The 17,088-nt window shown below is 51.3% G+C and overlaps 1 protein-coding gene across 1 annotated transcript in view; it reads left to right on the top strand.

The window, feature by feature from the left end:
* The first annotated feature begins 2,753 nt into the window (after positions 1-2,753).
* Positions 2,754-17,088, top strand: part of RAB8B (RAB8B, member RAS oncogene family) — a 64,266-nt gene continuing 49,931 nt past the window's right edge. The window contains exon 1 of the mRNA XM_075345513.1: positions 2,754-2,930. Coding sequence (XP_075201628.1) covers positions 2,807-2,930 — 124 coding nt within the window. The 5' untranslated portion in view covers positions 2,754-2,806. The remainder of the gene's footprint in view (positions 2,931-17,088) is intronic.

The following is a 17,088-nucleotide window of genomic DNA, read 5'->3' as shown; positions in this document are numbered from 1 at the left end:
TTTCCATGTGGTATTGTGTTGTCTTGCCACTGTATTTGGAAAGCGGTTCTAAGGACCAGGGTCTTATTTTCCTTGACGCCGGATTACCGGGTAGAGCCCTCTGATTTGTTCTTTTCGCTGTGTTACAGACTAATAGTTACTTTTTGCCATCTACCTATCTAGATAGACTTTCACAAATTGAAATCAGTAAGTACAATGTATTGTAAATGGAAACAATGTTCAATATTTTGTACATACTTCAAGTTCATTCCCCACATATCAAATACAGGGTATATAAAACACACCTGTTTATATGGGATACATGTTCATTTCCCTATTATCTACATATATTTCTCCTTCATTCCCCACCTAAGAAGCACACAGAATTTAATATTCATCTGTTTTTATGGGATATGTGTTCATTCCCATGTAATCTACTTATATTTCATGTTCATTCCCTACCTTAAAAGCTCAGGAAATATAATATACAACTGTTTATATGGAATATGTGCTCATTCTCCTGTAATCTACATTTATTCCATGTTCGTTCCCCACTTTTGTAACACAGGGAATAATATATTCACATTTTTCTATGGGATATATGTTTATTCCCCTGTAAACTACATATATTCCATGGTCATTTCCCACACAGTGAATAAAATATATACCTGTGTATATGGAATATGTGTACATTTCCGTATTATCTACATATAATCCATGTTAATTCTCCACCTAAGAAGCTCAGGGAATAAAATATACACCTGTTTATATGGAATATGTGTTATATCCCTATAATCTACATATATTCCATGTCCATGATGTCTAAGAAACCTATTGTTCAGCTCTATAAAATTTTGATCCAAGAAGTTATGTTCATTCTTTTTATTTATTCCTTTTCTTCATTCTTGCTTGTATGTCCTGCAGGGGCACACAGTGTAGGTGGGCACACAGTACCAAAACACGGGGGGGGGGGGAGGGGGCACACAGTGCAAGAGCAGAGGTACACAGTATGGGTGGGCACACAGTGCCAGAGCAGAGGCACACAGTATGGGTGGGCACACAGTGCCAGAGCAGAGGCACACAGTATGGGTGGGCACACAGTGCCAGAGCAGAAGCACACAGTATGGGTGGGCATAAAGTACCAGAGCAGAGGCACACAGTGCCAGAGCAGAGGCACACAGTAAGTAAGGGTGGGCATACAGTGCCAGAGCAGAGGCACACAGTAAGGGTGGGCACACAGTGCCAGAGCAGAGGCACACAGTGCCAGAGCAGAGGCCCACAGTACGGGTGGGCACACAGTGCCAGAGCAGAGGCCCACAGCACGGGTGGGCACACAGTGCCAGAGCAGAGGCCCACAGTACGGGTGGGCACACAGTGCCAGAGCAGAGGCACACAGTATGGGGGGGGGGTACACAGTGCCAGAGCAGAGGCACACAGTATGGGTGGGCACAGAGTACCAGAGCAGAGGCACACAGTAAGGGTGGGCATACAGTGCCAGAGCAGAGGCACACAGTATGGGGAGGGGGGGCACACAGTGCCAGAGCAGAGGCCCACAGTATGGGTGGGCACACAGTGCCAGAGCAGAGGCCCACAGTACGGGTGGGCACACAGTGCCAGAGCAGAGGCACACAGTATGGGTGGGCACAGTGCCAGAGCAGAGGCACAGTATGGGTGGGCACAGTGCCAGAGCAGAGGCACACAGTATGGGTGGGCACACAGTGCCAGAGCAGAGGCACACAGTATGGGTGGGCACAGTGCCAGAGCAGAGGCACACAGTATGGGTGGGCACACAGTGCCAGAGCAGAGGCACACAGTATGGGTGGGCACACAGTGCCAGAGCAGAGGCACACAGTATGGGTGGGCACGCAGTGCCAGAGCAGAGGTACACAGTATGGGTGGGCATAAAGTGCCAGAGCAGAGGCACACAGTGCCAGAGCAGAGGCACACAGTATGGGTGGGCACAGTGCCAGAGCAGAGGCACACAGTATGGGTGGGCACAGTGCCAGAGCAGAGGCACACAGTATGGGTGGGCACGCAGTGCCAGAGCAGAGGCACACAGTATGGGTGGGCATAAAGTGCCAGAGCAGAGGCACACAGTATGGGGGGCACACAGTATGGGGGGCACAGTCTACACTCCAGGGTGTCAGGTACTAGTGAGTGCCATCTGCAGAGGAGCCAGGGCTGCTCACTGTGGGAAGTGGGTACCGTCAATCAGAGGGGGTGAAGCACCTGACATGGAAATATGAGGGGCACAACAGCCCACCAGTCTCTTGCCCACGCCAAGGGTGCCCGAGCAGCGCAGGTATGGTTTGCACAGGGCTAAGTCTGCCCCAACCATACACCGGGAACAGTCAGCTGAATATGCCTATGAATATGTTAGGCCCACAAATACACGAGTTGGAAACAAGCTGTGTACCGACAGCCTCCGCCGTGTTCCCACGCACTACGTGACGGACTACAACAGCCATACTTTTCGGTTTATTTCCTGTGAACGCCCTGTATGGTCAGAAGACTACGTATCCCATGAACCTCTTCGTTTTGTAGTTCCATAGCCGGTGTGGGCGTGGCTCCGCCTCTCTATAGGCTCATACTACATTTCCCGTGATACTTTTCGAACGAATTAGCTAGAGAGGCGAGGATAGCATGGGCGCGTCACCCGTCTCCGGGGTGACAAGGCTTGTGGAGTCCCGCCTCGTCGCTGTTATTGGCCATCAGGTGGAAGGAAAGGTGACGTCACGGGCAGGGTGCCCAGTCTTAGCATCTGATTGGTGGAAACTGTCCCCGCGGGCCGGCGGTGGCTCCTGTTCTCTGGGAGGAAAGTGTGAAGATGGCGAAGACGTACGACTACCTGTTCAAACTGCTGCTGATCGGGGACAGCGGGGTCGGGAAGACGTGCCTGCTCTTCAGGTTCAGCGAGGACGCCTTCAATACCACCTTTATCTCCACCATCGGTCAGTGCCCTCACCACACCCACTGCTCACTTCCTCCCCCGGCTCCAGCCACACTGTCACCCTGCGCTGCTGCCGAGCCACCCTGAGCCCCGTGCCCTCCCCCGGCTACAGCAGACACCCTGCTCACAACTACTGTGCACGGGTCTGCCCCTGCGTGCCCTCTGCCATAGACTGCCTTTTCTGGGCACCCCATGTGCCAAGCTGGGTACTGTGCCCAGGGCTGGATACAAAACTTCCCAGTAACTTCCCCCACAGCTGGTATGGAGCTGTGTACTAACTAGCGGCTGATGCCCAGGGATATGGGCACATCCTGGGTGTAACTGACAAGCAATGTGTATAATACATCCATGCCACCTGCTACAATGCACCAGCCTGTAGAAAGGGATCAGCAGCTGGAATATGAAAAGGTCTCATGTCAATTGTACACATTGTTAGTCCCTAGCCCCCGCGTCGGGCCCTGGGAGGTGCTGGCCCGGCCCCCGTGTCGGGCCCTGGGAGGTGCTGGCCCGGCCCCCGTGTCGGGCCCTGAGAGGTGCTGGCCCGGCCCCCGTGTCGGGCCCTGGGAGGTGCTGGCCCGGCCCCCGTGTCGGGCCCTGAGAGGTGCTGGCCCGGCCCTCGCGTCGGGCCCTGAGAGGTGCTGGCCCGGCCCCCGCGTCGGGCCCTGAGAGGTACTGGCCCGCCCTGAGAGGTGCCCGATTGGCCCTGAGAGGTGCTGGCCCGGCCCCCGCGTCGGCCCTGGGAGGTGCTGGCCCGGCCCCCGCGTCGGGCCCTGGGAGGTGCTGGCCCGGCCCCCGCGTCGGGCCCTGGGAGGTGCTGGCCCGGCCCTCGCGTCGGGCCCTGAGAGGTGCTGGCCCGGCCCCCGCGTCGGGCCCTGAGAGGTACTGGCCCGCCCTGAGAGGTGCCCGATTGGCCCTGAGAGGTGCTGGCCCGGCCCCCGCGTCGGCCCTGGGAGGTGCTGGCCCGGCCCCCGCGTCGGGCCCTGGGAGGTGCTGGCCCGGCCCCCGCGTCGGGCCCTGAGAGGTGCTGGCCCGGCCCCCGCGTCGGGCCCTGAGAGGTGCTGGCCCGGCCCCCGCGTCGGGCCCTGAGAGGTGCTGGCCCGGCCCCCGCGTCGGGCCCTGAGAGGTGCTGGCCCCTCCCCCGCGTCGGGCCCTGAGAGGTGCTGGCCCCTCCCCCGCGTCGGGCCCTGAGAGGTGCTGGCCCGGCCCCCGCGTCGGGCCCTGAGAGGTGCTGGCCCGGCCCCCGCGTCGGGCCCTGAGAGGTGCTGGCCCGGCCCCCGCGTCGGGCCCTGAGAGGTGCTGGCCCGGCCCCCGCGTCGGGCCCTGAGAGGTGCTGGCCCGGCCCCCGCGTCGGGCCCTGAGAGGTGCTGGCCCGGCCCCCGCGTCGGGCCCTGAGAGGTGCTGGCCCGCCCTGAGAGGTGCCCGATTGGCCCTGAGAGGTGCTGGCCCGGCCCCCGCGTCGGCCCTGAGAGGTGCTGGCCCGGCCCCCGCGTCGGCCCTGAGAGGTGCTGGCCCGGCCCCCGCGTCGGCCCTGAGAGGTGCTGGCCCGGCCCCCGCGTCGGCCCTGAGAGGTGCTGGCCCGCCCTGAGAGGTGCCCGATTGGCCCCGAGAGGTGCTTGCCCGGCCTCCGCGTCAGCCCTGAGAGGTGCTGCTTTTGCTGTAGGAAGCACAGACAAATGATTTAAACTTCTGAACAATAATGGCAAGTAATATAATATTTGTCTGCTTTCATTACTGACTGGTGGGCTGATAGTATATGACGAAGAAACTGACTTGTCTTCATCATAGAGGGATTGCTGATGTCTGAGGGTGCGTGTGCTTCTATATATGACCACAATGATGAGCAGATTTCAAGCAAGACTTTATTATATGAGCGTCTAATCCATCCAGTGCCCCTCAGACTGGTGGAGACGACGGAGGCCGCCATTGTACATGTCTGCCTGCAGCACGTCTTTTATGCTGTATGTGGTGCTTCTCCTATAGAGCTGTATTGTTGTTTCTTCTCTGGGTAAAAACTACTTTTCAGATACATTTTGTGTGTTTTTTTTTTTTTTTTTTTTTTTTTTTATTTTTAAGAATAAGGTTTGAAACCTGATCTGTGAATCACATGACTTGTATTATGCAAGCGCAACCAAAATATGCAGGTCCCTAAAAACAAGATCAGCGAGCGCAGAAGTCTGCTGGTCAGACCTGGAGTAGCCGCAGACTTACGCATGAGTGTCCGGCTTGGCTGGTGGAGGCAGGTGGCAGCCATACTGTGGGATTATAACCCATGTGCACCAGATACTTATATGTATAAACTAGTGAGCGGCATCCAAGAGTGAGCCAACTGAGCAACGGTCAGGTCACTTCTATTGCAGACTTTCAAATTCTGAACCAATTAAATGAAGTTTAAAAAGACTGAACATATGAGCAGTAAATCATTTTACTCTGTATTGTGACTATTTTAGTTTTTCTGGTGTAGCCCATCTGAAAAGACGCAGTGCACGCACTCTAGTGGCCCTTTCACACGTCCAGGTTTTTTTTTTCCTAAGGCTACATTCCCACCATCAGCTTTTGGTGTGTTTTGGATGTTGCAGAATTTCTGATCCGGTTATATAAATTAGGCTTCTTAGTTTTTTTGCGCATATTTTTAACATGCGTTTTTAGCGCTTTGTGACAGTTTTTATCTTTTTGTGGTGTCACGCTTTAAATAAAGCTGCTTTGTTTTTCCTGATATTTGTTTGACAACTCTTATTTATTATATGGAGAGAAGGTGTGCACACCAGGGACTATGTAAGGGGAATATATAAAAAGCAGAAACTGCTGTGTGAATACTGACATGAAAAATCCAATAGCTATGTGTAAGAATGAAAATATGAAAATGGAATCTGCATTACTGCCGTGAACATATGAATAAAGAGAAATTTAGCTACTGAATTGATCAATGCAATAGAACCCCAACACTACACCAAAGTATTTCTCTACGTTGGGGTCCCTAGCTTGTGTGTGTCCTCTCATGCAGTTAAAAAACTTACCGTGTATGGGAAGCTGAGACCCAGGCTATATATGCGTATAATGTGGACTGGCAATAGGTGTGGTGGGGCCGGGTTCACAAACGAAAGACTGCAAATCAATAAAGAAATAACGTCTGGAACTCCATTCTGAGTCTGAACTGGGTGCAAAAACCTAAAAAAATCTACAATAGCCAGTCCACATTATACGCATATATAGCCTGGGTCTCAGCTTCCCATACACGGTAAGTTTTTTAACTGCATGAGAGGACACACACAAGCTAGGGACCCCAACGTAGAGAAATACTTTGGCGTAGTGTTGGGGCTCTGTTGCATTGATCAATTCAGTAGCTAAATTTCTCTTGATTCATATGTTCATGGCAGTAATGCAGATTCCATTTTTCACATTTTCACTCTTACATATAGCTATTGGATTTTTCATGTCAGTATTCACACAGCAGTTCATAACTTCTCTCTATATAGTGATGTTTTTTTAGGTTTTTGCAGCCAGTTCAGACTCAGAATGGAGTTCCAGATGTTATTTCTTGATTAACTCTTATTTATTGACATTCTTAGGTGCGGCTTGCATTCCTTTTTAACATGTTTCCACTGCATAAAGGCTCTAGAAAAGTGCACATGCGTTTTTTTTTACCTGCAGATTTCCTGTATCTAATGCAAGTCTAAGGCTGGAATCACATTTATGCGTGTAAAATCGGTCCAACTTGCATGAAAAAAACTCGGCCGATTTTAGTTCACCTTAGGTCAGTGTGCAATGCAAGTGCAATGCTTTTTTTAATTGTTTCCAGGCTAGCAGAGTGTGTGTAATTGGTGTGTGATCCTTGTGTGATCCTTTTTTTTTTTCTCAGCAGCTGTCATCTGCCATTCAGCTCTGCTACATGGCCGCTGACAGCAGACAGAGCCATGTAGCAGAGCTGAATGGCCGCTGACAGCAGCCACAGACAGAGCCGCACGATCAGAATGAAGTCGGATGAACCTCACCAGACTTCATTGTCATCCCGCGGCTCTGTCTGTGTGTCATGGCCTGATTTTCGGTCACCGGTGAAGGTCTCACCGGTGACCGCAAATTCCCTGAGTGACTTAAGTGATCGGCGCTATCAGCGGTGCCGTCACTTAAGTTACCCGCGGCCACAGCAGAAGTCCTCCCGCTGAGATCTGTGGCCGCGGGTAACCTGAGTGACGTCATCGCTGATAGCGCGACTCACTTCAGTCGCTGCGGGGAGCTCACAGAGAGCGGTCGTAGTCTGTGACCGCTCTCTGTCAGCTTCCGATGTAGCAGAGCTGACAGCGTCGAGGGACCTCTGTGGATTACGTCGGACATGGAAGGGTATTTGGTAACTTGAATAAAGTGGTGAAAGAGGTTGTTTTTTTTTTTTTTTTTTTGTTATTTATTTCAAATAAAGGATTTTTGGGTGTATGTCTTCATTTTCTTAATTTTACAGGTTAATCATGGAAGGTATCTCGGGGAGACGCCTGCCATGATTAATCTAGGACTTAGTGGCAGCTATGGGCTGCTGCCATTAACTCCTTATTACCTCGATTTCCACAGCACCAGGGCAATTCGGGATGGCCGGGTACAGTCCCGGGACTGTCACATCTCATGGACACGGCTATTCCAGGCGGCTGCTGGCTGATATTGTTAGGGTGGGGGGCTCCCCATAACGTGGGGCTCCCTATCCTGGCAATACCAGCCTCCTGCCTTATGGCTTTACCCTGGCTGCTATCAAAATTGGGGGACCGCACGCCGTTTTTTTTTTTAAATTATTTATTTTTTTTACTGCATGACATAGACCCGCCCTCCGGCAGCTGTGATTGGTTGCAGTGAGACAGCTGTCACTCATCGTGGGGCCGTGTCTGACTGCAGTCAATCATAGGCGCCGGTGGGCGGGTAAAGCAGGGAATACGAGATTGAATAATGAGCGTCCGGCTTTTTCAAAAGAGGAGAAGCCGCCGGAGCAGTGTGAACGCCGTTCAGAGCCGCGCCGGTGATCGGGGAGTATGAGAGAGAGAGAGAAAGAGGATGGATAGACCGACATGGACAGAGAGAGACCGACAGAGAGAGAGAGAGACCGACCGACCGACAGAGAGAGAATAGAGACCGAGAGGGAGAGACCGACTGACATTTTTCGCATGTTTCTCAAAACACTGGAAATGAGTGAGGTCTCACAATGTCTGTCAATCTCTATGATTGACCGACATTATGAGACCTCACTAATTTCCAGTGTTTTGTGAAACATGCGATTAATGTATTTAGAAAAACGGATGTCACTAGGATGGTGTGAGTGCCGGTCCATGTGACATGCATTTTTTTCACGCTTCCATAGAGTTGCATTGGAGAGACTCGTGCGTGAAACTCTACAAATAGCAGCCTGCTGCGTTTTTTTTTTTTTTTTTTTTCCTTCTCAGTCCGATTTGGAGTGAGAAAAAAATCGCAGATGAGAGCTGATTCATTGAATAACATGTGTCTGAGTGCAATGCGAGAATTTCTCGCATTGCACTACTGCGACAAAATCGCAAGTGAGAAGCCGGCCTAAGGGTACGTGCCCACCATCAGTGTTTGCATGCTTCCAAAAGCTGCGATGTACAGTACAAGCACAGTGGATGGATTTCTAGAAATCCCGTACCCACTGTGCTTGTTTTTCCGCAGCAAACACTGACCTGTAGTGCGGCTTTCTTGACCGCAGCATGTCAATTGTTTGCTACGGACTCACAAGTGTTCTCCACAGGGAAAACGCAAGCGAGAGACCGCAGCGCCCCGAACCCTGAACGTGGGTACGAGCAGCTGCGGTCACCTGTGAAGACTCGCCACCCTACTGCATCCAGGATGCAGGGGGTCCCCATCATGTGCACATACCCTTTGCTTGAACTGTAAAACTTAGTTTATAACACAGCGAAAAAACAGCATCTAAAACACAATAAAAAGTCATTGTGGCAATGTAGCCTAATACTTGAAATATTGATTGTGCATTTTTCTTTTTCGCTCCTAATTGGGAGACCCAGACAGTGGGTGTATAGCTACTGCCTCTGGAGGCCGCACAAAGAACTACACTTAAAAGTGTAAGGCCCCTCCCCTTCTGGCTATACACCCTCCCGTAGGAGTACGGATTCCTCAGTTTTAGCTTTGTGCGCAGGAGGTCAGACACGCACGCATAGCTCCATTGTTTTTAGTCAGCAGCAGCTGCTGACTATGTCGGATGGAAGAAAAGAGGGCCCATACAGGGCTCCCAGCATGCTCCCTTCTCACCCCACTGTATGTCGGAGGTGTTTGTAAGGTTGAGGTACCCATTGCGGGTACGGCGGCAGGAGCCCACATGCTGATTCCTTCCCCATCCCTTTTTACAGGGCTCTGGGTGAAGTGGGATTTACTGGTCTCCAGGCACTGAGACCGTGCTCCATCTACAGCCCCTGGAGAAGATGCTGGATGGAGCGGAGTACATCAGGGACATGGCCCTGCTTCCTCAAGGTACTCTGTGTCCCCGTGCATTTGGCGCTCACACCGCAGCATGCTGGGTGTTGTAGTGCGCCGGGGACATCAGCGCTGCGGCGCTTGTGCCATGGCCTCATTCAGCTTCGCTGAAGCAGGCACACTTCTGGGAATCGGTCGCGCCGGCCGCTGGGACTGCGGCGCGGCTGGCACTTGTGGTGCGCCGGGGACTTCAGCGCGGGCCGCGCTTTTACGGCGGCCGCGCTGATAACTCGAGTCCCCGGCTTTTGCGGCCTGCTTCCGTTCGTTCCCGCCCCCAGACCTGCCAGTCAGGAGAGGGGCGGGACGCTGGTCAGTGCATCAGCGCCGAGGGCTGGAGTCGTTTTTTACATACTCCAGCCCTCACAATCGGCACAGAGGGGACACTGTTTCCCGCACTTTTGTTTAGGAACTCCCACGGACCGCCCCTCTCCACAGACGCCGGCAGCCATTCCTGCTGACACGCTGAGCTGCAGAGGGGAGCCGGGGAGACCCAGACAAGGAATTCTGCGCCTCTTACCCGCTATTCAGCGGGCGGTAAGCAGCCCTCAGGGCTCACCCCCTCTTGTGCCAGTAGTATTCTTAGTATTTTGTTTCTACAAATACTTTGTATTGCATAGCGCTGGTCGCCCTTTGGCTATAGACTCTCTCACATTGCAGAGAGCCAGCAGCATGTCGTCCGTAAAACGCAAGGGTGCCAAGGCACAGACATTATATGCTTCCTGCACCGCATGTGGGACTTTTCTACCGGCAGGCTCCACGGACCCCCATTGTGTGCAGTGCTCGGCCCCTGCGGCGCTTGCACAGTCGGGACCTCTGCTGGACGTGACCCAGGGTGTACCACCTGTGAATGCTGTCCAGGTGACAGGAACTGAGTTTGCAGCTTTTGCTGACAGAATGTCTCTCACTATGTCACAAATTCTTGACACATTGCGAGCTAGGCCTGTACTTCAGGCCACGGACACTGTGCAATCATTGCCCCCTGGTCCCCCTCAGCTGAGTTACCTCCAAGCTCCGGGACGGGCACATACACCTCAGGGTGAAGACTCTGACTCGGACGATGGCCCCGGGCAGCCTAAGCGGGCTCGCTATGACGGGCCTTCACATTCATCTCAATGGTCAGGATCCCAGCGAGATGAATCTATGGGTGATGAGGCGGACGTAACTGATCAGGATTCTGATCCTGGGACCGCTCTCAATCTAGATACACCAGATGGTGACGCCATAGTTAATGATCTTATATTTAACATCAATAAGATGTTAAATATGTCCCCACCAGCTCCTCTTGTAGAGGAGTCAGCTTCGCAGCACGAGAGAATCCATTTCAGATACCCTAAGCGTACATTAAGCACTTTTCTGGACCACGCTGACTTTAGAGACGCAATCCAGAAACCCCACGCTTATCCTGAAAGGCGTTTTTCTAAACGGCTTAAAGATACACGCTATCCTTTTCCCCCTGAGGTGGTCAAGGGTTGGACCCAGTGTCCAAAAGTGGATCCTCCAATTTCCAGGCTTGCAGCTAGATCCTTGGTTGCAGTTGAAGATGGAGCGGCACTTAAAGATGCCACTGACAGGCAGATGGAGCTCTGGCTGAAATCCATCTATGAAGCGATTGGAGCGTCATTAGCGCCATCTTTTGCGGCCGTATGGGCACTCCAAGCTATCTCAGCCGGGCTTGCGCAAGTCGACTCAGTCACACGTGCATTTGCCCCGCAGGTAGCACCATTGACCTCGCAAATGGCGGCATTCGCGTCGTACGCGATTAATGCTGTTCTTGACGCTACAAGCCGCACGGCAGTGGCGTCAGCCAACTCCGTTGTTTTGCGTAGGGCCCTGTGGTTGAGACATTGGAAAGCAGATTCTCATTCCAAGAAGTGCTTAACCAATTTGCCTTTTTCTCGTGACCGATTGTTTGGAGAGCGTTTGGATGAAATCATCAAACACTCCAAGGGTAAGGACTCATCCTTACCGCAACACAGACAAAACAAACCCCAACAGAGGAAGGGTCAGTCTGGTTATCGGTCCTTTCGAGGACCGGGCAGGTCCCAATTCGCCTCGTCAAAAAAGACTCAAAAAGACCAGAGACGCTCAGATTCTTGGAGGTCTCAGTCACGCCCAAAAAGGACAGCCGGAGGAACCGTTGCCAAGACGGCGTCCTCCTGACTTGCAGTCTCCGATTCCCACACCCGCGGTCGGTGGGAGGCTTTCCCACTTTGGCGACATTTGGCTGTCACGCGTCAAAGACCGTTGGGTGAGGGATATTCTGTCTCACGGGTACAGGATAGAGTTCAGTTCTCGTCCGCCAACTCGTTTCTTCAGAACTTCTCCGCCACCAGACCGAGCCGATGCTCTGTTGCAGGCGGTGGCCGCTCTAAAGGCGGAAGGAGTGGTGACCTCCGTCCCTCTTCAGGAACAAGGTCACGGTTTTTACTCCAATCTGTTTGTGGTCCCAAAAAAGGACGGATCGTATCGACCCGTCCTGGATCTAAAGTTGCTCAACAGACACGTAAAAGTCAGGAGGTTCCGGATGGAATCCCTACGCTCCGTCATAGCCTCAATGTCTCAAGGAGATTTTCTAGCATCAATAGATATCAAAGATGCGTATCTCCACGTGCCGATTGCACCAGAGCATCAGCGTTTCCTACGCTTCGTCATACACGACGAACACCTGCAGTTCGTAGCGTTACCTTTCGGTCTGGCAACAGCCCCCCGGGTCTTCACCAAAGTCATGGCAGCAGTAGTAGCTGTTCTGCACTCGCAGGGTCACTCGGTCATCCCGTATCTAGACGACCTGCTTATAAAGGCACCCTCTCAAGAGGCATGCCAGCACAGTCTGAAGGTGGCACTAGACACTCTCCAGAGTTTCGGGTGGATTATCAACTTTCCAAAGTCTCAGCTAACCCCGACCCAATCTCTGACTTATCTTGGCATGGAGTTTCATACTCTCTCAGCGATAGTGAAGCTTCCACTGGACAAGCAGTGCTCGCTACGGACTGGAGTGCAATCTCTCCTTCAGAGCCAGTCGCACTCACTGAGGCGCCTCATGCATTTCCTAGGAAAGATGGTAGCAGCAATGGAGGCAGTCCCGTTCGCGCAGTTTCATCTGCGCCCTCTACAATGGGACATTCTACGCCAATGGGATGGGAAATCGACGTCCCTCGACAGGACTGTCTCCCTCTCTCAGACTGCCAAGGACTCTCTGCGTTGGTGGCTTCTCCCCACCTCATTGTCACAGGGAAAGTCGTTCCTTCCCCCGTCCTGGGCAGTGGTCACGACGGATGCGAGCCTATCAGGGTGGGGAGCGGTGTTTCTCCACCACAGGGCTCAGGGGACGTGGACTCAGGAAGAGTCCACCCTGCAGATCAATGTTCTGGAAATCAGAGCAATCTATCTTGCCCTGCGGGCCTTCCAACAATGGCTGGAAGGCAAGCAGATTCGGATTCAGTCGGACAATTCCACGGCGGTGGCGTACATCAACCACCAAGGGGGAACACGCAGTCGCCAAGCTTTTCAAGAAGTCCAGCGGATTTTGACGTGGGTGGAAAGCAGAGCGTCCACCATATCCGCAGTTCACGTCCCAGGCGTGGAAAACTGGGAAGCAGACTTTCTCAGTCGCCAGGGCATGGACGCAGGAGAATGGTCCCTTCACCCGGACGTGTTTCAGCAGATCTGTTGCCGCTGGGGGACGCCGGACGTCGATCTGATGGCGTCACGGCACAACAACAAGGTCCCAGTTTTCATGGCACGGTCTCACGATCACCGAGCACTGGCGGCAGACGCCTTGGTTCAGGATTGGTCGCAATTCCGACTCCCCTATGTGTTCCCACCTCTAGCATTGTTACCCAGAGTTCTCCGGAAAATCAGGTCCGACTGCCATCGAGCCATACTCGTCGCTCCAGATTGGCCAAGAAGGTCGTGGTACCCGGATCTGTGGCATCTCACGGTAGGCCAACCGTGGACACTACCAGACCGTCCAGATTTGCTGTCTCAAGGGCCGTTTTTCCATCTGAATTCTGCGGCCCTGAACCTTACTGTGTGGCCATTGAGTCCTGGATCCTAGCGGCCTCAGGTTTATCTCATGAAGTTGTTGCCACAATGAGACAGGCTAGAAAACCATCCTCAGCTAAGATCTATCACAGGACGTGGAAGATATTCTTAGCGTGGTGCTTGGCTCAAGGGTTTTCTCCCTGGCCATTTGCATTGCCAATTTTTCTTTCCTTCCTGCAGTCTGGGTTGGAAAAAGGTTTGTCGCTTAGCTCTCTTAAGGGTCAAGTCTCCGCGCTATCCGTATTCTTTCAGAAGCGCTTGGCACGGCTTTCTAAAGTACGCACGTTTCTCCAAGGAGTTTGTCATATCGTTCCTCCTTACAGACGGCCATTGGAACCCTGGGATCTGAACTAGGTTCTCATTGCTCTCCAGAAGCCGCCTTTCGAGCCTTTGAAAGAGGTTTCCCTTTCTCGGCTTTCACAAAAGGTAGTTTTTCTTGTGGCGGTCACGTCTCTTCGAAGAGTGTCCGAGCTAGCGGCGTTATCTTGCAAATCTCCCTTCCTGGTGTTTCACCAAGACAAGGTAGTACTGCGTCCAATTCCAGAGTTTTCTCCCAAGGTGGTTTCTTCCTTTCATCTCAATCAGGATATCACTTTGCCATCTTTGTGTCCGCATCCAGTTCACCAATTTGAAAAGGGTTTACATCTGTTGGACCTGGTGAGAGCACTCAGGATTTACATTTCTCGCACGGCGTCTCTACGCCGTTCTGATGCGCTCTTTGTCCTAGTCGCTGGTCAGCATAAGGGATCGCAAGCTTCCAAATCCACCCTGGCGCGGTGGATCAAGGAACCAATTCTTCACACATACCGTTCTGCTGGGCTTCCGATTCCATCTGGACTGAAGGCCCATTCTACCAGAGCCGTGGGTGCGTCCTGGGCATTGCGGCATCAGGCTACGGCTCAGCAAGTGTGCCAGGCGGCTACCTGGTCGAGTCTGCACACGTTTACCAAACACTATCAAGTGCATACCTACGCTTCGGCAGATGCCAGCCTAGGTAGACAGGTCCTTCAGGCGGCGGTGGCCCACCTGTAGGAAGAGGCTGTCTGACAGCCCGTTCATGTGGTATCTTTTTACCCACCCAGGGACTGCTTTTGGACGTCCCACTGTCTGGGTCTCCCAATTAGGAGCGAAAAAGAAGAAGGGAATTTTGTTTACTTACCGTAAATTCCTTTTCTTCTAGCTCCAATTGGGAGACCCAGCACCCGCCCTATTTGTTCTTAGGGTTTCGTTTTTCGGGTGCACATGTTGTTCATGTTGTTTCTTAAGTTCTCCGATCTTGTTATCGGATTGAATTTGTTTTTGAAACTGTTATTGGCTTTCCTCCTTCTTGCTTTGGTACTAAAACTGAGGAATCCGTACTCCTACGGGAGGGTGTATAGCCAGAAGGGGAGGGGCCTTACACTTTTAAGTGTAGTTCTTTGTGCGGCCTCCAGAGGCAGTAGCTATACACCCACTGTCTGGGTCTCCCAATTGGAGCTAGAAGAAAAGGAATTTACGGTAAGTAAACAAAATTCCCTTCTTTGTGTGCTGGACCCATTTTTGGTTTGTGGCGGTTTCTACAATCCTTGTGCCATCCGATTTTCTTTGATGTAAATAAAAATATTTCTTGCCTTCTCCTAAATAATAAAGCACCCGCAGCACATGATCATGATATTGCTGTGTTTTCAGGTTGTTTCCTTTCTTCATAAAGTCATTGACTTTTGCAGACAAGACAATCGTTCTGCTCTATACTCACCCCCCCCAAACTCCAAAAAAAGATGTGAAAGTCCACCTTCGTGTAATGCGTCCCATGATGGTTCTGCACAAATAGATACCCCAGTGTTTTTGCCCCGTGTCTGTGAAGCTTGCTTTACCTCAATCGCGTGCACTCCTTGGTGACTGTGGCAGCCGCACCGCGGGATAACCACTCGTGTAAAGTAGGCGGGCGCCGGTCATCTCCCTGTATTGTGCTTGTCTTAATGCAGAATAATGTTTTGCATCTCCTACTAGGAACTTCCGTAAGTCGCTTTTCATATCTTGAAATATATATTTGGGAGATTTACTGAGCAAAATGTCCAGCGAGTGCGACAGCGGAGATGTAATGTTGACAGCGCGGCGTATCACCGCTGATCTCAGCATCTCGGGTAGTCTACCGCACAGCTGCCGCTAACACACTGAGACCGCAGCAGGGCTTAGGAAGTGCAAGAACTTCTTTGTGTTTCGGGTATTTTCGAAAATAGCAAAGTGAATAATAATAATTACGCCTAAAAAACAATTTTATTGTAAACAAGATAGTAAAAAGGTCAGAAAGGACCTGGTTTAAAATGGACAAGCCAGAAGAAAACATAGGACATAGCCAGAGACTAATTCACATGATCCCCATTCGGATCAGCTGGCTACTACTAAGACACCCTATAGTACAAGTGTGAAGGATGTATCAATTGTCAATTATCACAAACAAGAGCTGCTGTATCGATGAAAAAAAGGGAAAGGAACGGTCTTACCCCATCTGCCGTAAACCTATTTCCCTGATTAAGTGTAGACACCTAATGCTGGAAGGTAATGGTTACCACACGCAGGATAGCCTGGTCTTCGGACCTCTGACTCAGGATCCCCAAAGGTAAACAACCACACGTCCAGCGGTGTAAAAAGCTTCTCCCAACGCGTTATCCACTCATATCATCAGGGTAGTCCGGTCAACAAATGACCCACATAATATAGCACAGCATAGCATCGCACAAAATTATTCCATCAGGAATACACGAGTCCTGGGTCATGTGGGTCATTTGTTGACCGGACTCCCCTGATGATATGAGTAGATAACGCGTTGGGAGAAGCTTTTTACACCGCTGGACGTGTGGTTGTTTACCTTTGGGGATCCTGAGTCAGAGGTCCGAAGACCAGGCTATCCTGCGTGTGGTAACCATTACCTTCCAGCATTAGGTGTCTACACTTAATCAGGGAAATAGGTTTACGGCAGATGGGGTAAGACCGTTCCTTTCCCTTTTTTTCATCGATACAGCAGCTCTTGTTTGTGATAATTGACAATTGATACATCCTTCACACTTGTACTATAGGGTGTCTTAGTAGTAGCCAGCTGATCCGAATGGGGATCATGTGAATTAGTCTCTGGCTCTGTCCTATGTTTTCTTCTGGCTTGTCCATTTTAAACCAGGTCCTTTCTGACCTTTTTACTATCTTGTTTACAATAAAATTGTTTTTTAGGCGTAATTATTATTATTCACTTTGCTATTTTCGTTTATACTTCAGTGGATTATTACCCAGTAGCTATATACCTTGTTTCGGGTATTTTACAGAATTTGGGGTCAACGTTCTTGAAAGTGGACAATCCTTTTAATTCTTCAGTGAATCAACTGCCACAAAATGGTGTTCTAAAGGGTTCCGTAGTATCATTGCTCTTACAGTAAATAATCTCTCTGTAACTTTCCTTAATAAATGTATCTATAGGATAGACCTGTTTCCATAACTTATTTTAAATGAAAGGGGAAGTTTACCAGTGTGAGACATGTAATGACTGACAGTTATAATCACACTCACAGCACTGATCTTTTTCTTATTAGGCTATGTGCGCACGTGTGCGCTCTGCACCGCACACAAAAGGTCCACTTCAGAGCGCAGCTGAAAAGCTCCGTTCTGAAGCG

Source organism: Anomaloglossus baeobatrachus, chromosome 4, assembly GCF_048569485.1.
Source record: "Anomaloglossus baeobatrachus isolate aAnoBae1 chromosome 4, aAnoBae1.hap1, whole genome shotgun sequence".
NCBI classification, from domain to species: domain Eukaryota; kingdom Metazoa; phylum Chordata; class Amphibia; order Anura; family Aromobatidae; genus Anomaloglossus; species Anomaloglossus baeobatrachus.
Note: the sequence above shows the minus strand (reverse complement) of the source record. Positions and strands in the feature narration are given on the sequence as shown.